Raw genomic sequence first — 23,996 nt, 5'->3', positions numbered from 1 at the left:
AAAATGTTCAAATTAAGGCACTAATAAGAGACTACCTTCACTCAAGAAAGGCCAATGAAGTTCGGGGTTTCTCTCTCAGCTGGAAGGACACATGGTGAAGTATACTAGTCTCCCACCTTCTTGTTTCATGAAGCTCCCCCCAGGGCATTTTCCTTCATCATCTCCAAAGGTCTCTGGCTGCGTGGGCTCTAAAGCTTTTTCCAAAATGGTTCCCTCTTAAAGGGCTCCAGTGAGCAGCCCCACCTTGAATGGGTAGAGACACATCTCCATGGAAACCATCTAATCAAAAGTTACTACCCACAATTGGGTGGGTCACATCTCCATGGAAACAATCAAAAAGCTCCCACACAGTGATATTAAATGAGAATTAAAGAACCTGGCTTTTCTGGAGTACACAACAGATTCAAACTGGCACAGTTACCTTCACTCAAGAAATGCTGATGCCATCTGGAACACCTCTGTCAGCTGGCAAGGGACTGGCATCTGCTGGTCCCTTGCTCCTGGGCTTTTTTGCTTTTAGCTTCTGTTTCCTGTGGTTTCCTCTCTAAGCATCTGTGGGCCTTTACTTACCTCCTTCACGACACAACTCTGGGTTCTGGCTTGCTTAGCGTCTCAAAGGAGGGAAAATGGCAACATCTGCTGGGCTCTGCCTGTGTCTAGGCATCTGCTCTCTCTCTCAGCACTTCAAACATCTCCAACATCAGTGTCTGTCAGCTCTGTAGCAGCTGTTCTCCAAGTGTCTCTGTCATTTCTCCAAAATGTTTCCCCTTTTAATGGAGTCTAGTAAACTAATCAAGACCACCCTGAGTAGGAGGAGTCACATCATCTAATCAAAAGGCCACACCCACAATCGGGCACACCACATCTCCATGGGGATAATCTAATCAAAAGCTTCCACCCTACAATACTCAATCAGGATTAAAGTACTTGGCTTTTCTGTGGTTACACAATACTTGCAAACTGGCACAAAGAGGAACCAGCAGAAGAAATACAGAAAGTCACAGAAAAAACAAAGTAAAAGAAACCAAGAAAGAAGGAGTGCTCGAAGTCAAAGGTCATCAAACTTTTTCTATGAAGGGCCAGATGGTAAATGTGTTAGGCTTTGCAGGACACATATGGTCTCTTTCTCGTATTCTTCTTTGTTGTTGTTGATTTTACAGCTATTAAAAAAATGTAAAAGCAATTCTTGGCTTGCAGCAGCCATACAAAAACATGCTGTATGCCCACCATAGTTTGTCAGACCCCAGCTGTACGGTGTTAGATGTTTTAGAGAGATCAATTGATTGTGAATGAACAGTGCAATCCTTACTCTTGTGAAGCTTATGTAGGTAGTGGAGAAGCTTAGCCTACCTATAGATATGCCTAAGAGTTAACTTCTGGAGGACCTCTTTTGTTGCTAAGATGTGACCTCACTCTCTCTAAGCCCAACTCTGTAAGTGAAATCATTGCCTTCCCCAGTATGTGGGACATGACATCCAGGGGTGAAAGTCTCCCTGGCAGCGTGGAAGATGATTCCCAGGGATGAATCCAGCCCTGGCACCCTGGGACCAACAATTCCATCCTGACCAAAGCAGGAAAAGAAGTGTAACTAATATAGTATCAGAGGCTGAGAGAGTTCAAACAGAGTCTGGAGGTTACTCTTACTGAAGCTTCAGTTAAACCATAACTTGCCAAACCCCAACAAAAACCATTCCAGCCAATCCTAAAGAATACCTATGGCAATATATAAGATTCTACAAAGGTTCCATGCACTAGGGTAACTTTCCAGAAACCTACAACCTCCAGATGGATCTCTGGACCAGATAAATCCTGAAACCTAGAGGGCCCAGCTTCTCCAGAACATCAGCTAGTTCCATCTCCCTACCCTGTATTATTGATAGACCCTTCCAACATGAAAAAGAATGTCCATAGCCCAAATACCCCTAAAGAGTGGGATAGAAAGATCAAAGGTGATGGTGGGGTTATACAGAGAAGATGCAGTTTAACAGACAAATATGATTGCTGAACCATTAAATTTATATTTCTTTTAGTCACCAGTATCTTAGAGCAGCTGAAATAAAAACCTAAAATTGTGGAATTGTAACCCATATCAAACTTTGAAATCTGTTCTACAACAAATTGTTGTGCAGTGCTTTGAAATTTATTGCTTTTTTGTATAAATGGTAAAAAAATGCTGATTGTGATGATAAAAAAAATATTTATTCCTTCTAGGCTTCTATATTCTGGAGCAGCTAGAAGGAAAGATCTATGAGGATCGTACGGTAGCCCATGACAAACGCTGGGATCTGTCCTGGAACCACTTGTTTAAGAGTGCTTTGAAAACTTATTGCTTTTTTTTCATTCTTTGCATTGTATATATGTTATATTATACAATTTTAAAAAAGTTAAAAAAGGAGTGCCATTCATGTTCAGCACCAGCACAGTGCCTTATATATGCTATAAGCTTTTAAATATTTAGGGAATCATATTTTTATTTCTAAGATTTTTCCTAATGTAACTTTACTGAAAGATGAATTACTTTTTTCCCCTTCAGATATATGTCCTGCAACTGAACAAAATGGACCTGTTACCATTTCATGCCGATGTGGAGATTGGCCAGATTATAGAAATCCCCATTGCAATGTATCATGTAAATAAGGAGACCAAAGAGGCTATCGCATTCACAGACTGCTCTCATTTATCCTTGGGTCTGAACATGGATAAGCAAGGAGTATTTACATTTCTTAAGGAAGGTAAGAAAAGTAGACTTAATTTTTATCCTTCCTTTGTCTTTTGTATTAAGGGCCAGCCATCAATTCAGGAGCTACAATAATAGCCTAAATTTCCATATTGCTTTCCTTTACAATACTTTTATTTATTCTGTCAACTGCCTTGTAGTTGGTGTTATTCTTCTTGTTTGCAGATGAAGAAATAAAGGCAAAAAAACTGAATAACCTGTCCAGGATTTCATTGTAGCCAGATAATGTCAGTTGCCAACCTCATTTCTTTTCCTCTTTCTTTCTTTAATATATATGCCATTCTTCCTTCTAAGAGGAATGCACTACCATTTAGTATGTATATGTGATAAATTTATTTTAAAACGAAAAGTCTCTTAATAAATTTCTAATAAAAAGGAAAGTCTGAATAAGCTATACATAAAAGTCAACATTGTTTCCTGTCATCGAACTTCATATTTGACCCTGATTCTCATTGTTTTTTTCATCAATAATATCAATAGTGCCATCTGATTACTATTTAGCATCTGCTGTTTTCCAGGCACTGTTCTGAATACTTTTCATATATTGACTTGTACTTGTTTGTTAAGCACTACCTTCTCTGTATTAACTCCACTATCACCTTTTGACCTTTCTCCCATTCTTTAGGGGTTTTCTTGTGTTTTTTTGGCCTAGGCATAAATGCTGGTCTTGGTTTCCTCTCTCTTGGCAGCAAGGGTTCCAGTTTCCCACCAGCAGCTACCAGAACATTTTGTCTGGTTTTCTTTGTTTTTGTTTATCTTCTTTATTTACTTATTTATTTATTTATGGTGTGGCTGTTTTTGTGTGTTTCTTGGTCAGGTGGATGCTTGAGGGACCAGTACCAAAACTAACTGTTGTTTCAGATCTCTCAACAACAGCACCTTCTGACCTCATAGCAGCATCTACCAGGACATAAATACACACACATCTTTTTTGGATTGTTTTTATTTCTTTCTCTTCTTTTGTGTTTTTTGACTGGGCACATCTCAGGCACCAGCATGGACACTGGCCTGGGTTTCAGCCTCAGTAGCAGCAGCTTCCAGCTTCCCACCAACCTCTTCTTCCTCCTGCTCCTCCTCCTCCTTGTCCTCCTCTTCTTCTTCCATGTTTTGCTTGTATTTTCTTTCTCTCTCTCTTGATTTCTTTCATTCGTCACCCTTTTTATTTCTTTTTCTTCTTGGTCTGGTAAACTGAGGAAAGGGAGAACAGGATTTCTAAAATGATCAGAATATAATACACAAATATCCAGTTCTCTCCAGAAAATTACAAACCATGTAAGGACATGGGAAAAGTATGGCCCAGTCACAATTTAAAAATAACTCAACTGAAACTATCCCAGAGGAAGCCAGGTTCCTGGAATTACTAATCAAAGATCTTCAATCAACTCTCTTAACTAAGGTCAATAAACTAAAGGAAAACATGAACAAAGAACTAAAGGATATTAGGAAAACAATACATGAACAAAATGAGAACTTCAGTTATAAGATACAAATTATAAAGAGAAACCAAATAGAAATTCTGGAGCTGAAAAGTAGAATAATTGAAATGAAGAAATTCAATAGAGGGGTTCAAAAGCAGACTGAAGCAAGCAGAAGAAATAATGAATCAACTTGAAGATAAGACAATTGAAATTATCCAGTCTGAGGAACAGAAAGAAAAAATAATAATTAAAAAAATGAACAGAGCCAAGGAATCTGTGGGAAACTATCAAGTGTATCAGTATCTGCAGCATAAGAATCCCTGAAGGATAAAAGAACAAAAAGGGGAGAAAATATTTTTGAAGGAAAAATGGACAAAAATTTTCCAAATCCAATGAAAGATACAAATCTAAGAAACTCAGTAAACTCCAGGCAGGATCAACATAAAGAGAAGTACACTGGGAGACATTATAGTTAAACTGTCAAAACCTAAGGCAAAGAGAAACATGAAAACAGTAAGAGAGATGCAATCGTTCACTTACAAGAGATCCTTAATATGATTAACATTGTATTTCTCATTAAAAATCCTGGGGGCCAGAAGACAGAGAAATAACATAAAGTGCTGACAGAAAAAAATTTCTACCGAGACTAACATATCTGGCAAAACTGTCCTTCAAAATGAAGGAGAAATTAAGACATTTCCAGATAAACAAAAGATGTGGTAATGAACCACTGAACTTGCCTTAAAGAAACTCTGAAAGAAGCTTTTCATGTTGAAAGAAGAGATACATCTAGATAGTAACTCGTTTCTGTATGGAGAAATAAAGACCTCTGTATATGTAACAGCAAATACAAGTATTACTGCTTTTTTCATTTGCAATGCTGTCTTTTACTTCCTTTTTTTTTTTTTAACTTTTTTTATTGTATGGTATAACATATATACAAAGCAAAGAAATGAAAAAACAATGGTTTTCAAAGCAGTCTTCAAAAAGTGGTTACAGGATAGATCCCAGAGTTTGTCATGGGCTACCACACAATCCTCTCAGATTTTTCTTTCTAGCTGCTCCAGAATATAGGAGGCTAGAGGGCTTAAATACATTTTTATCATCACAATTGACATTTTTTCCTTCTTTTTTTGTGTGTGAACAATAACATATATATAAAAAAGCTATAAATTTGAAAGCATAGCACCACAGTTAGTTGTAGAACCTATTTCAGACTTTGACATGGGTCACAATTTTAGGTTTTTACTTCTAGCTGCTCTAAAATACTGGAGACTATGAGAGATATCAGTTTAATGATTCAGCATTCATATTCATTTGTTAGGTCCTATCTTCAATGTATAATTCCACCATCACCTTTGATCTTTCCATACCTCTCTTTGGAGTTGTTTGGGCTATGGCAATTCTAAATTTTTGATACTGGAAGAGTCTGTCAGTAATACGGGGTAGAGAGATGGAACTATTTGATATTCTGGAGAGGGTGGGCTAGGTTTCAGGACTTATCTGGACCAGGGACCCCTCTGGAGATTGTTGGTTTCTGGAAAGTTACTCTAGTGCCTGAAACCCTTGTGGAATCTTTTTTTTTTTTTTTTTTTTAAGGGGAATTTAATAAGTTGCTAGATTACAGTTCTAAGGCCGAGAAAATGTCCCAATTAAAACAAGTCTATAGAAGTGTCCAATCTAAGGCATCCAGGAACAGACACTTTGGTTCAAGAAGGCTGATGAAGTTCAAGATTTCTCTCTTAAGTGGAAAGGCACATGGCGAACATGGTCAGAGTTGCTCTCTCATCTGGAAAGGCACATGGCAAACACAAACAGGGTTTCTCTCTCGGCTGGAAAGGCATGTGGCAAACATGGTATCATCTGCCAGTTTTTCTCTCCAGACTTCTTGTTTCATGAAGCTCCCAGGGAGGCACTTTCCTTCTTCATCTCCAAGGGTCGCTGGCTTACCAACTCTGCATACTGTAGCTATGTCGTTCTGCTCTCTCAGAATCTCTAACGTTCTCCAACATGTCTTCTCTTTTATAGCATTCCAGTAAACTAATCAAGACCCACCCATATGGGTAGAGACATGTCTCCACCTAATCCAGTTTAACAGCCAATCTTTTTTTTTTTTTTAAATGTCCAACAACATGTAATTAATTAATAAAATTCTCGTACATTGATACAGTAAAATATCATAAAGCTATTAATTATGCTTTTAGTATATAGGGTACTACTGATGACATAAAATTAAGCAAAATAGACATTCCAAGCTATACCTACTACAGTTCAATTTTATGAAAATATTATATAAAGAAAAAATACTAGAATTTAAGTAGAAATCACATTAATATGTTAACCATGCTAATCTCTGGGCAATGGATTATAAATTTCTATACTTTTTCTTTTTCTTTTTTTTTTTATTTTTTTTAATTTTTTTATTTTATTTTTTTTCCCCCTAATTTTTTTTTAAATTTTTTTATTAATCAAAAAAAAGAAAAGAAATTAACACAACATTTAGAAATCATTCCATTCTACAAATGCACTCAGTAATTCTTAGTATCATCACATAGATGTATGATCATCATTTCTTAGTACATTTGCATCGATTTAGGAAAAGAACTAGCAAAACAGCAGAAAAAGATATAGAATGTTAATATAGAGATGAAAATTAAAATAATAATAATAATAAATATATATATATATATATATATATATATAAAGGAAAAAGAAAAAATAAAAACAAAAGATACAAACAAACAAACAAACAAAAAACTATAGTTCAGGTGCAGCTTCATTCAGTGTTTTAACATAGTTACATTACAATTAGGTATTATTGTGCTGTCCATTTTTGAGTTTTTGTATCTAGTCCTGTTGCACAGTCTGTATCCCTTCAGCTCCAATTACCCATTATCTTACCCTGTTTCTAACTCCTGCTGGTCTCTGTTACCAATGATATATTCCAAGCTGATTCTCGAATGTCGGTTCACATCAGTGGGACCTTACAGTATTTGTCCTTTAGTTTTTGGCTAGACTCACTCAGCATAATGTTCTCTAGGTCCATCCATGTTATTACATGCTTCATAAGTTTAGTCTGTCTTAAAGCTGCATAATATTCCATCGTAGGTATACGCCACAGTTTGTTTAGCCACTCGTCTGTTGACGGACATTTTGGCTGTTTCCATCTCTTTGCAATTGTAAATAATGCTGCTATAAACACTGGTGTGCAAATGTCCGTCTGTGTCTTTGCCCTTAAGTTCTTTGAGTAGATACCTAGCAGTGGTATTGCTGGGTCGTAATCCATTCTGCCATTCTATGTCTTTTGATTGGGAAATTCAGTCCATTAACTTTTAGTATTCTTACTGTTTGGATAATATTTTCCTCTACCATTTTGGCTTTTGTATTATATATATCATATCTGATTTTCCTTCTTTCTACACTTTACTCCATACCTCTCTCTTCTGTCTTTTCGTATCTGACTCTAGTGCTCCCTTTAGTATTTCTTGCAGAGCTGGTCTCTTGGTCACAAATTCTCTCAGTGACTTTTTGTCTATAAATGTTTTAATTTCTCCTTCATTTTTGAAGGACAATTTTGCTGGATATAGGAGTCTTGGTTGGAAGTTTTTCTCTTTTAGTAATTTAAATATATCATCCCACTGTCTTCTAGCTTCCATGATTTCTGTTGAGAAATCTACACATAGTCTTATTGGGTTTCCCTTGTATGTGACAGATTGTTTTTCTCTTGCTGCTTTCAAGATCCTCTCTTTCTCTTTGACCTCTGACATTCTAACTAGTAAGTGTCTTGGAGAACGCCTATTTGGGTCTATTCTCTTTGGGGTGCGCTGCACTTCTTGGATCTGCAAATTTAGGTCTTTCATAAGAGTTGGGAAATTTTCAGTGATAATTTCTTCCATTAGTTTTTCTCCTCCTTTTCCCTTCTCTTCTCCTTCTGGGACACCCACAACACGTATATTTGTGCGCTTCATATTGTCATTCAGTTCCCTGATCCCCTGCTCAAGTTTTTCCATTCTTTTCCCTATAGTTTCTGTTTCTTTTTGGAATTCAGATGTTCCATCCTCCAGTTCACTAATTGTAGCTTCTGTCTCTTTAGATCTACCATTGTAGGTATCCATTGTTTTTTCCATTTTTTCTTCTTTGTCCTTCACTCCCATAAGTTCTGTGATTTGTTTTTTCAGATTTTCTATTTCTTCTTTTTGTTCAGCCCATGTCTTCTTCATGTCCTCCCTCAATTTATTGATTTGGTTTTTGAAGAGTTTTTCCATTTCTGTTTGTATATTCAGCATTAGTTGTCTCAGCTCCTGTATCTCATTTGAACTATTGGTTTGTTCCTTTGACTGGGCCATATCTTCAATTTTCCGAGCGTCATCCATTATTTTCTGCTGGTGTCTGGGCATTTGATCAGATTTCCCTGGGTGTGGGACCCGGCTGGTTGAAAGCTTTTTCTGTGAAATCTCTGGGCTCTGTTTTTCTTTTCCTGCCCAGGAGGTGGCGCTCGTGGCGCTCGTCTGTCTGCACGGCAGTTGGCCCGGGAAACCGCGTGTGGAGGCGGGGGTCGCTGGCCGCTGCGGCTTGGGAGAGTGCCGGTCCTAATTGCCCAGCTGGCCCGAAACGCCAAGCGTGACGGGAGGGCCCCGCTATCCAACGTTCCCAGTCAGACCGGGGAGCCACGTGCGTGGAGGGGACCCCAGTCGCCAGCCGCCCCGGCCGGGAAAACGCGCGCCCCTCGGGTATCTCACCGCAGCAGATTCTCCCTGCCCGTTCAGCTGTTCCAGAATGGGGTACGCTGTCTTTTTGGTCTCTGTCGTGACTCCGGGAGCTGTTTCGTATTGTTTCTGTTTCTTTAGTTGCTTTTCTGGAGGAGGAACTAAGACCCGCGCGTCTTACTAAGCTGCCATCTTCTCCGGAAGTCCCCTTGTGGAATCTTATATATTGCCCTAGGTGTTTTTTAGGATTGATTGGAATGGTCCTGGCTGGAGTTGGTAGGTTATGATAGGTAGCAAGGTCTACCTGAAGCTTGAGTAAGAGCAACCACTAGAGTAGCCTCTCAACTCTATTTGAATGCTCTCTGCCACTGATACTTTATTAATTACACATCCTTTCCCCCTTTTGGTCAGGATATAATTGTTGATCCCATGGTGCCAGGTCTGGATTCATCCCTGGGAGTCATCTTCCAAATTACCAGGGAGACTTTCACCCCTGGATGTCATGTCCCATGTAGTGGGGAGGGCAATGATTTCACTTGCACAGTTGGGCTTAGAGAAACTGAGGCCACATCTGAGCAACAACAGAGGTCCTCCAGAAGTAACTCTTAAGGATGCCTATAGGTAATCTAAGCTTCTCTGCTATCTACATAAGCTTCACAAGAGTAAGCCTCATGAGCGAGGGCATGGCCTATTGATTTGGGTGTCCCTAAAGTTTGACACATTATCAGGAGATTCCCTGATGGTAAGATTTAATAGTTCCATATTCTTTCTCCCCTCCCTCAGGGGACTTTGCCAGTACTTTTTGATTATTGGCTTAATGTACTCTAGGATGTATCCAGGCATTACAATAACCTGTATAGGATTAGAGGACTTCTTTCTTATTCCGTGCTTCCTGTGTTTCAGTTGTTCAAATGTGCTATACAGATAGTTGAATTAGATTATGCACTACAGAAAATTTCAGGTCCAGATCAAATAAACCTTTCTTCCAGTGGTCTCAAAGAGTATGTGTGGTTCTAGAATATAGACACTATCTTCCTTACCCCTATGTTCTGAATTACTTTAACCCCAACCTGTTCAGCTTCATTCTTATCTCTAAATGTAGGTTATATATATAAAACAGCTTCTCAAACTCCAGAAATAACAATCACCACTCCATACTTAATGTGTCAGCTCTAAAAGCTTATAATCTAGACTCTATTTTCTTATTAGCATTTTCTAAAAGTGACCATACCATTGTTGTTTTTTTTGTTCCTGGCTTATTTAGTCTCACCAAATATCCCACATGTTCACTCACATCGTTGCATGCCTCACGACATTGTTCCTTTTTGTAGCAGCACAACCTTCGTTCATAAGTATACACCATCGTTCACCAATCTATTTCTCTGTCAGTGCATCCTTCAGCCACCTGCATTCATCGGACATCATATAGAAGGCCCAAAGTCCACAATCCATCAATATTCTCAATTTTATATAATTTCATTGTTCCCAAGAGACAGAAAATCAGTAAACACACCTTCGCCAAAAAGGAAATCTAAACCTCCTCTTAACTCTTGTCCCTTGTCCCATTATTTACCTCTTAGCTGTTAGTGTAGTAATGCTGATGGTTTCCTTTTGAACATAGCTCATAGCATGCAATAGCAGTTTTCCCCTTGTACCCTGGACTTAGACATTCTTTATACAAGAATCATTTCTTTGAAGTAATTCTTACAAGAACTAATTCATATTTCTAGTGTGAATCAGTGGGACACGTAGGTCTATACAACCCCTTTCAATCTTGTTCATCTTCAATATGGTAATATTACTTCTAGACCCACTAGAGAACCACCTTCACTACTATCTATTCCCATGCATTGGAGTTCAACGTCTTTAGCTAACGGTTCACCCATCTCTAGCTTCTATGTATCTCTAAATCCCCTATATTTTGTATTATAAGCCTCTGATTTTTACCTGTACCATGGTCACAAAAGTGGAATCATACAGTATCTGTCCTTTTGTGTATGGCTGATTTTGCTCAGCAGTATGTCCTCGAGGCTCATCCATCTTGTCAGGGGCTTCAGGACGTCATTTTGTCTTACTGCTGCATAATATTCCATAGTATGTTTATACAACATTGTGTTGATCCACTCGTCTGTTGATGGGCATTTGGTTTATTTCCATCTTTTGGCAATTGTGAATAATGCTGCTATGAACATAATTATTTTAATGTGCTGCTGGATTTGACTTGCCAATATATTTTATTGAGAATTTTAGCATCTATGTTCATTAGGGAGATTGGCCTGTATTTTTCCTTTCTTATAGCATCTTTACCTGGTTTTGGTATTAAAATGATATTAGCTTCATAAAATGAGCTAGATAGAGTTCCTTTTTCTTCAATTTTTTGGAAAAGTTTGAGCAGGATTGGTGTTTGTTTTTTCTGGAATGTTTGATAAAATTCCTCTGTGAAGCCATCTGGCCCTGGGCTTTTCTTTGTAGGAAGATTTTTTGATGACTGATTGAATCTCTTTACTTGTGATTGGTTTGCTGAGATGTTCTCTTTCTTCTTGAGTCAGTGTAGCTTATTTGTATGTCTCCAGGAATTTTTCCATTTCATTTAAGTTGTCTAGTTTGTTTGCATATAGTTGTTCATAGTATCCTCTTATGATTTCTTTTATTTCTTCAGAGTCTATCGTAATGCACCCCTTCTCATTTCTGATTTTGTTTATTTGCGTCTCTCTTTTTTTCTTTCTCAGGCTTCCTAGTGGCTCATTAATTTTATTGATTTTCTCAAAGAACCAACTTTTGCTTTTATTGGTATTTTCTATTGTTCTTTTGTTCTTCCATTCATTTATGTCTACTTTAATCTTTGTTGTTTCTCTTCTCCTGTTTGCTCTGGGGTTAGTTTGCTGTTCTTTCTCAAGGTACTCCAGGTTTGCTGTTAGTTCTCAATTTTTGTTCTTTCTTGTTTTTTAATATATGCATTTAGGGCAATAAATTTCCCTCTCATCCCAACCTTTGCCACATCCCATAAATTCTGATATGTTGTATTCTCATTTTCGTTCATCTCCAGATAGCTACTGACTTCTCTAGCAATTTCTTCTTTGACCTACTGGTTGTTTAAGAGTGGGTTATATAATCTCCATATATTGGTGAATGTTCTCGTTCTTTGGTGGTTATTGAGATCCAGCTTCATCCCATTGTGATCAGAGAAAGTGCTTTGAATAATTTCAATATTTTTAAATTTATAAAGACCTGTTTTGTGCCGCAGCATTTGCTCTATGCTGGAGAATGCTCCATGAGCACAAGAGAAGAATGTATAAACTTGTGCTTTTGGGTGCAATGACCTATATATGTCTGTTAGGTCTAATTCATTTATCAAGTTATTTAACTTCTCTGTTTCCTTCTTGATCTTCTGTCTGGTTGTTCTATCTATAGAGGTGAGTGGTGTATTGAAGTCTCCTACTATCATTGTTGGAACATCTATCGCTCCTGTCAGTTTTGCCAACATCTGTCTCATGTACTTTGGAGCTGCTTGATTGGGAGCATAAACACTTATGATTATTATATCATCTTGGTGAATTGACCCTTTAATTAGTATATAGTGTCCTTCTTTGTCTCTTATGATGTCTTTACAGTTAAAGTTTATTTTGTCCGATATTAGTGTATCTACTCCTGCTTTCTTTTGGTTACAATTGCATGGAAAATCTTTTTTCCATCCTTTCACTTTCAATCTATTTGCATCCTTGTGTCTAAGATGAGTCTCTTGTAAGCAGCATATAGCTGGATTATGTTTCTTAATCCTTTCTGCCAATCTGTATCTTTTAACAAATTTAATCCATTAACATTCAAAGTTATTACTGAAAAGGTGTTTCTTGATTCCACCATCTTATCTTTTTATTTTATTTGTCAGGTCTATATATTCTTTTTCCTCTTTCTCTTTGTGTTCTTTAAATTACCCTTAGTGGTACTCTTCAATTCTGTGCCCTCCTCCACACCTCCCTCTCCTGTCTTTTTTTTTCAACCGCCAGAACTCCTTTTAGTATTTCCTGTAGGGTGTGCCTCCTGTTGACAAATTCCTTCAGGACTTCTTTGTCTGTGAAAACTTTAATCTCTCCCTCAATTTTGAAGGACAGTTTGGCTGGATACAGAATTCTGGGCTTGAAATCTTTCTCTTTCAGGATCTGCAGTATATCATACTACTGCCTTCTCGCCTTCAGGATGCTAGTTGAGTAGTCTGAAGTTAGTCTTATTTGATTTCCCTTGTATGTAGTAGATTGTTTTTCTCTTGCCACTTTCAGGATTTTCTGCTTCTCTTCAACATTTGACAGACTGATTAGTATGTGCCTTGGGGAAGGCCTATTCGGATTTATTCTGTTTGGAGTTCTTTGGGCTTCTTTGACTTGTATATTTATGTCCTTTAGGAGGGTTCGGAAGTTTTCTCCTATTATATCCTTAACTACTCTTCCTAGTCCTTTACTCCTCTCTTCTCCTTCTGGGACACCAGTGATTCTTATATTTCTGTGCTTTGTTTTGTCTATCAGTTCCCTGAGTTCCCATTCAATTTTTTCCATCTTTTTGCCATGTGCTGTCTTGAATCTTTGAAGTCAATTATGCTGTCCTCTGTATCACTTATTCTTTCTTCTGTCTCTTCAAGTCTGGTGTTGTGTGCCTGTAGTATGTTTTTTATTTGTTCAACAGAGTCTTTAATCTCACTGATTTCTGCTATTTTTCTATTTATTTTTTCAAATTCCTCTTTGGCTCTTCTGCTGTCTTCTTGATCTCCCTTATGTCTTTGCTATCCTACTTATTTTATTAACTAGAGTTGTATGAACACCTTTGATTAGTAGTTCCAATGTTTGTGTCTCCTCTGGTGTTTTAATTTAGTCATTAGGCAGGGCTATATCTGTCTGTATTGTGATATGCTTAGTGATCTTCTGCTGTCTTTGTCGCATTTTCTTTGGGAGTTGATTTCTTTCAGTAGTCTAAGGCCTTGTGTTTGTGGGATTGTTGTGCTGCAGGGAGCAGCGCACGGGGTGGAGCGCTCAGTACAGTGATTTGTTTCAGGACAGGTATGGGTGCAGGTTGAGGATGTTAAGCTGATGGTTGTGAATGTGTGTACCTAGTGGCCAGGGAGGATATAGCTGTGTGGGTGCACCAGTCTGGGGAGCATAACACTGGTGTGCACTTTTCTAAGGCATGGGGCCCTTTATGTGTATGTGTAGAGTTGTGGCAGCAAGTCGCCATTACACCTTCATGGATTGGGGGCAGATATGACCCAGCTGCACCAGTCTGCACTTTCTCAGAGCCAGAAAGTGAGGCTGAAGGTTGTGTGCATGCACAGTTCTAGGACTGGTATAAAGTGTGGTTCCCAGAGATGAATGATGTGATTGGGGGCCCGTGCACATGCGTGGGACTGGGAGTGCCAGAAATGGATGTGCTGAGCTCAGGCAGGGCAGGGTGAGGCTGTGCAACACTATGGGCAGGGGTTAGGGTAGCCTAGGTATGAAGATTAGTGCCCACAACCTTTATGCACTGGCAGCAGCCTGCAGGGAACTGGGAGGGGAGGTAGTGCTCAGGAAGGGTGCAGGAGGCATGGGTTGGGCTGCACTTGGGGTGGGGGTTGGGCAGGTATGTACACTGGGGGCTGGAGGGATGTGGGCACCTGAAGCATGGGAAATGGGAGCAGGTGAGGGGATTCAGTTGCATGGGGTGTGAGGTGAGTCACAGGTCACGGGGCTGTGCTGTTGAGGGTAGCACTTCCAAGAAACACTGCCTGGCTTCCTAGTCCCGCATTCCCATCCATGCACTCTTGCAGGCTCCATGGCTCCATGCCTCCGCACCAGGCTCGAGCTTTCTGCCTCTTAGTTCCTCAGCCTCTGCAACCAGGCCTGCTGCATGTGGTGTAGAAGGCTCTCCCAGGTCGGTGGCACTTCTGAATCACCACCTCTCAGTCACCCTCCTGTGCCTTCTCTAACTTTTCCATGGACCTGGCTAATTTTGAGCTACTCTGGTCGGCCATCTTCCTGGAAGTCCCATCTTTTACTTCTTAAATGACTTAATATCCAAACGTAGAAAAAAATCATAAACCTTTGTTTCTGAACACAAAATATATAGAAATATAATTTTGGACAAGAACAGTATAAAGAAGAGAGTCAGAGAGATATAGGAATAGAGTGTGTGTAGGCTATTAAAGTTACATTGTTATCAATACAAACTAAACTGTAATAGATTTAGGATGTTAAATGTAATCCCATGATAACAACATAGAAAATATCTTTTAAAATCTACACGAAAGGGGATGGGCCACAGTAGTTCTGTAGGCAGAGTTCTCGTCTGCCATGCCAGAGACCCAGGTTCAATTCCCGGTGCCTGCCCAGGCAAAAGAAAAATAAAACTACACAAAAGGAAATGAGAGGAGTTGCAAAATGGCTCGTTACAAAAGATCACCTAAACAAAAAGAACAGAAGTAAAGGAGGAAGGGAGGGGCCAAAAAAGCAGAAAACATACAAAAAATGATTGGCAAAATGGTAGAAGTTAATCTTGCCTTATCAGTAATTACTTTTAAATATAAATGGATTAAACTGTCCAGTCAAGAGGCAGAAATTGGTACAATAAACTATATGCTGTTTATGAGAGACTTATCTTCAACCCAAAGATACAAATAAGTTGAAACTGAAAGGACAGAAAAAATATTTCATGCAAATAGTATGCTAAAGAGAACTCTCAGACAAAATAGGCCTAAAGACAAAAATTGTCACAGAAGACAAAGAAGGACATATATATTGATAAAATGGTCAGTTCAACAATTATAAATATATGTATGTAAAAATAAGGCCCCATATTTATGAAACAAACATTGACATATTTGCAGGGAGGAATATATGGTTCTACAGTAATACTTGGAGGTTTTAATACATCACTTTCAATAATGAACAGAACATCTAGACAGAAGACCAACAAGGAAATAAAGGACTTTGACAACAACATAAACCAATTAGCTCTAAAAGACATATATAGAACTCTTCACTCAACAAGAGCAGCATACGCATTTTTTTCCAAGTGCACATGGATCACTTTCCAGGGTACACCATATGTTAGGGCTTAAGACAAATCCCAGTACATCTTAAAATATTGAAATCATACAAAGTAACTTCTCTGACCATAATGAATGAAGGTAGAAGTCAGTAACAGAAGGAAAACTGGGGAAATTACAGATATGTAGAAATTAGGCAGCACACCCTTAAACAACCAGTGGTTTAAAGAAGAAATCACAAAGCAAATTAGAAAGTATTTAAGATGAACGAAAACACAGCGTACCAAAACTTAATGTGATGCAGCAAAGTAAGTTCTCAGAAATTCATAGCTACAGATGCCTAAATTACCAAAAAAAGATCTTGAATAACCTAAATTCATATTTTGAGGATCTAGAAAAGGAAAAGAAAAGCAAGCCCAACATTAGCAGAAGGAAGGAAATAATTTAGATTAGAGCAGAGATCAGTGAAATAGATAACAGAAAAACTGTTGAGAGACTCAACAAAATTGTTTTAGTTTCCTAGTCTGCTCCAGCAAATACCATGAAATGGGTCAGGTTAAACAACAGGAATTTATTCACTCATGATTTGGGCCTAGGAAAAAGTCCAAATCAAAACATCATCAACGTGATGCTTTATTCCTGAAGACTAGGTATTCTGGGACTGGCTGCCAGAGATTCTTGGTCTTTAGTGTGTCACATGGCAAGACACATGGCAGTGTCTCCTGGTCTCTCCCTTCTCTTATGGCTTCCATTGATATTCAGCTTCTTGCTTCCTGTGGCTTTTTCTCCCTGTGTCTGAATTTCATTTACTTTTAAGGACTCCAATAATAGGATTAAGACCCATTTTGATGGAGGTGGGCCACACCTTAACTGAAGTAACCTCATCAAAAGGTCCTACTTTCACTGTGTTCACACTCACAGGAATGGATTAAGTTTAATAACATGTTTTTTCTGGGGTACATACAACTTTAAACCACCCCAGAAATATAACTTTGTTTCTTTGAAAAAAACCAGTAATATTCAAAATCTTAGCAAGACTCTCAAAGAAAAAAAACAATGCAAATAACTAAGAGCAGAAATAAAAATGGTAACATCTCTGCTGACTTGCAGAAATAAAAAGGATTTTAAGAAAGTACTATGAAGAATTGCATACCAACAAATTAGATTATCTATATGAAATGGGAAAATTCCTAGAAACACATAAATTGCTTAAACTGACTGGAGAAGAAATAGAGAAGTTCCACAGACCCTTAACAAGTTTAGAAATTGAATCACATGTAAAAAAAAAAAAAAAAGAAGGAGAAAAACGGGTGGGCCACGGTGACTCAGCAGGCAAGAATGCTTGCCTGCCATGCCAGAGGACCCGAGTTCGATTCCCGGTGTCTGCCCATGTGAAAAAAAAGGAAATTTAATCAATAATCAAAACTTTTTCACCAAAGAAAGTCAAAGACCCAGATACATCACTGATAAATTCTATCAAATATTTAAAGAAGATCTAACACATACCCTTCTCAAACTCTTCTAAAGAATTCGAGAAGAGGAAATACTTCCTAATTCATTCTATGAGGCCACCATTACCCAGACACCAAAGCCTAAGAAAGACATAATAAGAAAAGAAAATTACAGGCTAAATTTCCATTATGAATATGGATGTACAAATCCTTGACAAAATACTAGCGAACCAAATCCAACAGCATGCTGAAAATATTATATACATCATGACCAAGTAGGATTTATCCCAGGAAGGCAAGAACAATTCAACATATGAAAATCAATCAATGTAGTACACCACACAAATGGAGTGATGGGGAAAAAAATCACATGATTATCTCAACAGATGCAGAAAAGGTATTGGAAAAAATTCAGTGCTCTTTCTTTTTTTAAAAAAATAATTTTATTGCTAAAACAGCATACAAACACAAACATTCTTTTTTTTTTAATTATCACTGACACACACTTACTGCAAGAGGCTTTTTATTATTATTATTATTTTTTACATGGGCAGGCACCAGGAATCGAACCCGGGTCCTCTGGCATGTCAGGCAAGCATTCTTGCCTGCTGAGCCAACATGGCCTGCCCCACAAACATTCTTAATATACAAACATTTCATACATGGTGTATAGTCAATGTCAGCACTCTTTCTTGAAAAGAATGCTCCTGAAATTAGGAACAGAAGGGGATTTTCTCATCATGATAAAGACCATTTATGGAAAACCCACAGCTTTCACTGGTGAAAGATTGAAAACTTTCAGCCTAAGATCAGGAACAAGACAAGGATGCCTGCTTTCTCCACTGCTATTCAATATTGTACAGAAGTTCTAGCCAGAACAATTGGGCAAGAAAAAGAAATAAAGGGAATTCAAATTGGAAGAGAAGAAATAGAATTATCTCTATTTGCAAAAACACCTTAGCCTATATTCCATAAGAAAACTACTAGCACTGATAAACATAATGGCAGGGTATAAGATCATCATGAAAAATCAATTGTATTTCTATACATTAGCAAAGAACAATCCAAAGAGGAAATGAAGAAAACAATTCCTTTTACAATAGAATCTAAAATAATAAAATACCTAGGAATAAATTTAACTAAGGATGTGAAAGACTTATCCATTGAAAACCATAGAACATTGCTGAAGGAAATTAAAGAAGACCTAAATAAATGCCAAGATATTCCTTGTTCACAGATTGGCAGACTTAACATTGTTAAGATGTTATTATTGCTGAAAGTAATCTATAGATTCTATGTAATCCTTATCAAAATTCCAGCAACCTCTTTTTTTTTTTTTTTTTTGCAGAGATGGAAAATCTTTCCCCAAATCCATATATAACTGCAAGGAACTCAGCATAGCCAAAGTAATTTTGGGAAATAAAAATAGTTGAAGGATTCACACTTCCTGATTTCAATATGTTTTACAAAGCTCTGGTAATCAAAATGGTATAAGACTGACGTGAGGATAGATAAATACAGCAATGGAACAGAATTGAAAGTCTGCAAATAGACCCACACACCTATTACTAATTGACTTTCAACAAGGGTGCCAAGTACATACAATGGTGAAAGAATACTCTCTTCAACAGATGGTGCTGGAAAACTGAATATCCATATGTAAAAGAGTGAATTTGGATCCATACCTTATGCCACATGCAAATATTAACTCCAAATGGATCAATTACCTAAATAGGAGAGCTAAAACCATAAAACTCTTAGAAGATAACATCGGGCCAAATCTTCATGACCTGGGTTTCAGCAATTGATTTCAGCAATGTCCTAAATATGACACCATATGAAATAATGGATAAATTTGACTCCATCAAAACTAAAAAATTTTTACATCAAAGGATATTATCAAGAAGTTTAAAAGACTACCTGCAGAATGGGAGAGAATTGTTGCAAACTGTATATCTGATAAGGACTTAATATCCAACTTATACAACAACAAAAAGACAGCCCATATTAAAAAATGGGCAAAGGACTTGATAGACATTTTTTCCAAAGAGGATATACAAATGGCCAATAAGCACATGAAGAGATGCTCAACATCATTAGCCATTAGAGAAATGCAAATAAAAACCATAATGAAGGGGTGCAAGGGTATTTCAGTGGTAGAATTCTCACCTGCCATACAGGAGACCTGAGTTCAATTCCCTGTCCATGCACTTCCCAAAAAACAAACAAACAAAAATGCAACAAATGGTGCTACAATAATGGGATAGTAACATGGAAACATAATGAAATGTGACCCCACCATACAGCATACAAAATGAAACAAAACAAAACCACAATGAGATACTATTGCACACCTATTATTTAAAAAATGGAAAATAGCAAGTGTTGCAGAGGCTACAGAGAAATTGGAACTCTAAAACTTTGTTAGGGGGAAAGTAAGATGATACAGCCACTGTGGAAAACAGTATGGCAATTCCCCAAAAAGTTAAATATAAGGATGGAAAAAAGATATATGCAAACTGCAAGCAAAAGAAAACAGGAGTAGCTGTACTAATAACAGACAAAATAGACTTCAAATGTAAACTAGAACAACAAAAGACGTTGTTCTAGTTTGCTAGCTGCCGGAATGCAATATACCAGAAACAGAATGGCTTTTAAAAAGGGGAATTTAATAATTTAATAATTTAATAAGTTGCTAGTTTACAGTCACGCTGCCTGACTTTGCCCTTAAGTCCTCTGAGTAGATACCTAGCAATGGTATTGCTGGGTCATATGGCAATTCTATATTCATCTTTTTGAGGAACCGCCAAACTGCCTTCCACAGCGGTTGCACCATTTGACATTCCCACCAACAGTGAATAAGTGTGCCTCTTTCTCCACATCCTCTCCAGCACTTGTCATTTTCTGTTTTGTTGATAATGGCCATTCTGGTGGGTGTGAGATGATATCTCATATGGTTTTGATTTGCATTTCTCTAATGGCCAGGGACATTGAGCATCTTTTCATGTGCCTTTTGGCCATTTGTGTTTCCTCTTCTGAGAAGTGTCTGTTCGAGTCTTTTTCCCATTTTGTGATTGGATTGGCTGTCTTTTTGTTGTTGAGTTGAACAATCTCTTTATAAATTCTGGATACTAGACCTTTATCTGATATGTCGTTTCCAAATATTGTCTCCCATTGTGTAGGCTGTGTTTTTACTTTCTTGATAAAGTTCTTTTATGCACGAAAGTGTTTAATTTTGAGGCGCTCCCATTTATTTATTTATTTCTTCAGTGCTCTTGCTTTAGGTATAAGGTCCATAAAACTGCCTCCAATTATAAGAGTCATAAGATATCTCCCTACATTTTCCTCTAACTGTTTTATGGTCTTAGACCTAATGTTTAGATCTTTGATCCATTTTGAGTTAACTTTTTTTTTAAATTTTTTTATTAATCAAAAAAAAGAAAAGAAATTAACACAACATTTAGAAATCCTTCCATTCTACACATGCACTCAGTAATTCTTAGTATCATCACATAGGTGTATGATCATCATTTCTTAGTACATTTGCATCGATTGGAAAAGAACTAGCAAAACAGCAGAAAAAGATATAGAATGTTAATATAAAGAAGAGAATTAAGATAATACTAATAAATATATATATATATATATATATATATATAAAAGAAAAAGAAAAAAAACAAAAGATACAAACAAACAAACAAAAAATGATATTTCAGGTGCAGCTTCATTCAGTGTTCCAACATAGTTACATTACAATTAGGTATTATTGTGCTGTCCATTTTTGAGTTTTTGTATCTAGTCCTGTTGCACAGTCTGTATCCCTTCAGCTCCAATTACCCATTATCTTACCCTGTTTCTAACTCCTGCTGGTCTCTGTTACCAATGATATATTCCAAGCTGATTCTCGAATGTCGGTTCACATCAGTGGGACCATACAGTATTTGTCCTTTAGTTTTTGGCTAGACTCACTCAGCATAATGTTCTCTAGGTCTATACATGTTATTACATGCTTCATAAGTTTAGTCTGTCTTAAAGCTGCATAATATTCCATCATAGGTATACGCCACAGTTTGTTTAGCCACTCGTCTGTTGATGGACATTTTGGCTGTTTCCATCTCTTTGCAATTGTAAATAATGCTGCTATAAACACTGGTGTGCAAATGTCCATCTGTGTCTTTGCCCTTAAGTCCTTTGAGTAGATACCTAGCAGTGGTATTGCTGGGTCGTAATCCATTCTGCCATTCTATGTCTTTTGATTGGGAAATTCAGTCCATTAACTTTTAGTGTTATTACTGTTTGGATAATATTTTCCTCTACCATTTTGGCTTTTGTATTATATATATCATATCTGATTTTCCTTCTTTCTACACTTTACTCCATACCTCTCTCTTCTGTCTTTTCGTATCTGACTCTAGTGCTCCTTTTAGTATTTCTTGCAGAGCTGGTCTCTTGGTCAAAAATTCTCTCAGTGACTTTTTGTCTATAAATGTTTTAATTTCTCCTTCATTTTTGAAGGACAATTTTGCTGGATATAGAAGTCTTGGTTGGAAGTTTTTCTCTTTTAGTAATTTAAATATATCATCCCACTGTCTTCTAGCTTCCATGATTTCTGCTGAGAAATCTACACATAGTCTTATTGGGTTTCCCTTGTATGTGACAGATTGTTTTTCTCTTGCTGCTTTCAAGATGCTCTCTTTCTCTTTGACCTCTGACATTCTAACTAGTAAGTGTCTTGGAGAATGCCTATTTGGGTCTATTCTCTTTGGGGTGCGCTGTACTTCTTGGATCTGTAAATTTAGGTCTTTCATAAAAGTTGGGAAATTTTCAGTGATAATTTCTTCCATTAGTTTTTCTCCTCCTTTTCCCTTCTCTTCTCCTTCTGGGACACCCACAACACGTATATTTGTGCGCTTCATATTATCATTCAGTTCCCTGACCCCCTGCTCAAGTTTTTCCATTCTTTTCCCTATAGTTTCTGTTTCTTTTTGGAATTCAGATGTTCCATCCTCCAGTTCACTAATTGTAGCTTCTGTCTCTTTAAATCTACCATTGTAGGTATCCATTGTTTTTTCCATTTTTTCTTCTTTGTCCTTCACTCCCATAAGTTCTGTGATTTGTTTTTTCAGATTTTCTATTTCTTCTTTTTGTTCAGCCCATGTCTTCTTCATGTCCTCCCTCAATTTATTGATTTGGTTTTTGAAGAGTTTATCCATTTCTGTTCGTATATTCAGCATTAGTTGTCTCAGGTCCTGTATCTCATTTGAAGTATTGGTTTGTTCCTTTGACTGGGCCATTTCTTCAATTTTCCGAGCGTCATCCATTATTTTCTACTGGTGTCTGGGCATTTGATCAGATTTCCCTGGGTGTGGGACCCGGCTGGTTGAAAGGTTTTTCTGTGAAATCTCTGGGCTCTGTTTTACTTTTCCTGCCCAGTAGGTGGCGCTTGTTTGTCTGCGGCGCCCACCAGTAAAAGATGCTGTGGCTCCTTTAACTTGCCAATCCGAATCTCGCAGTCGGCCCGGGAAACCGTGCGTGGAGGGTGTTCACCGGCCGCCGTGGCTTGGGGGAGTGCCGGTCCAAATTGCCCAGCTGGCCCGAGACGCCAAGTGTGGCGGGAGGGCCCCACTATCCAACATTCCCAGTCAGACTGGGGAGCCACATGCGTGGAGGGGACCCCAGTCACCAGCCGCCCCGGCCGGGAAAACGCATGCCCCTCGGGTATCTCACCGCAGAGGATTCTCCCTGCCCGTTCAGCCATTCCAGAATGGGGTACGCTGTCTTTTTGGTCTCTGTCGTGGCTCCGGGAGCTGTTTCGTATTGTTTCTGTTTCTTTGTTGCTTTTCTGGAGGAGGAACTAAGACCCGCGCGTCTTACTAAGCCGCCATCTTCTCCGGAAGTCTAAATTCCCCTTTTTAAAAACCATTCCGTTTCTGGTATATTGCATTCCAGCAGCTAGCAAACTAGAACAGACCTGTATGTGTGTCCATTAGGGCATCCCTCGCCCTGGCACTCTGGAGTCCTAGGCCTGGGCGTGCTCCTCCTTGCTCTGCCTTGCAGACACAGCAAGAGTGGGAACAATTCCTCTGTCCGCCTCCTTGAGTTAACTTTTGTATAGTGTGTGAGATACGGGTCCTCTTTCATTCTTTTGCATATAGATATCCAGTTCTCTAGGCACCATTTATTGAAGAGACTGTTCTGTCCCAAATGAGTTGGCTTGACTGCCTTATCAAAGATCAAATGTTCATAGATGAGAGGGTCTATATCTGAACACTCTATTCGATTCCATTGGTCAATATATCTATCTTTATGCCAAAACAGCAGTACCATGCTGTTTTGACCACTGTGGCTTCATAATATGCCTTAAAGTCAGGCAGCGTGAGACCTCCAGCTTCGTTTTTTTGCCTCAAGATACTTTTAGCAATTCTGGGCACCTGCCCTTCCAGATAAATTTGCTTATTGGTTTTTCTATTTCCGAAAAATAAGTTGTTGGGATTTTGATTGGTATTGCATTGAATCTGTAAATCAATTTAGGTAGGATTGACATCTTAACTATATTTAGTCTTCCAATCCATGAACACAGTATGCCCTTCCATCTATTTAGGTCTTCTGTGATTTCTTTTAACAGTTTTTTGTAGTTTTCTTTGTATAGGTTTTTTGTCTCTTTAGTTAAATTTA

The 23,996-nt window shown here is 38.0% G+C and overlaps 1 protein-coding gene across 6 annotated transcripts in view; it reads left to right on the top strand.

Annotated features, from left to right (window-relative positions):
- The window catches only part of NUP210L (nucleoporin 210 like), a 272,420-nt gene that overhangs the window by 85,004 nt on the left and 163,420 nt on the right, over window positions 1-23,996 (top strand). For all 6 annotated transcript variants that reach the window (XM_077156246.1, XM_077156243.1, XM_077156244.1 and 3 more), the window contains one exon: window positions 2,534-2,732. In XM_077156246.1, the coding sequence (XP_077012361.1) occupies window positions 2,534-2,732 (199 nt within the window). The remainder of the gene's footprint in view (window positions 1-2,533; window positions 2,733-23,996) is intronic.

This window comes from Tamandua tetradactyla, chromosome 4 (assembly GCF_023851605.1).
Source record: "Tamandua tetradactyla isolate mTamTet1 chromosome 4, mTamTet1.pri, whole genome shotgun sequence".
NCBI lineage: Eukaryota > Metazoa > Chordata > Mammalia > Pilosa > Myrmecophagidae > Tamandua > Tamandua tetradactyla.
The sequence above is the reverse complement of the archived record's forward strand: the minus strand, read 5'-3'. Positions and strand labels throughout refer to the sequence as shown.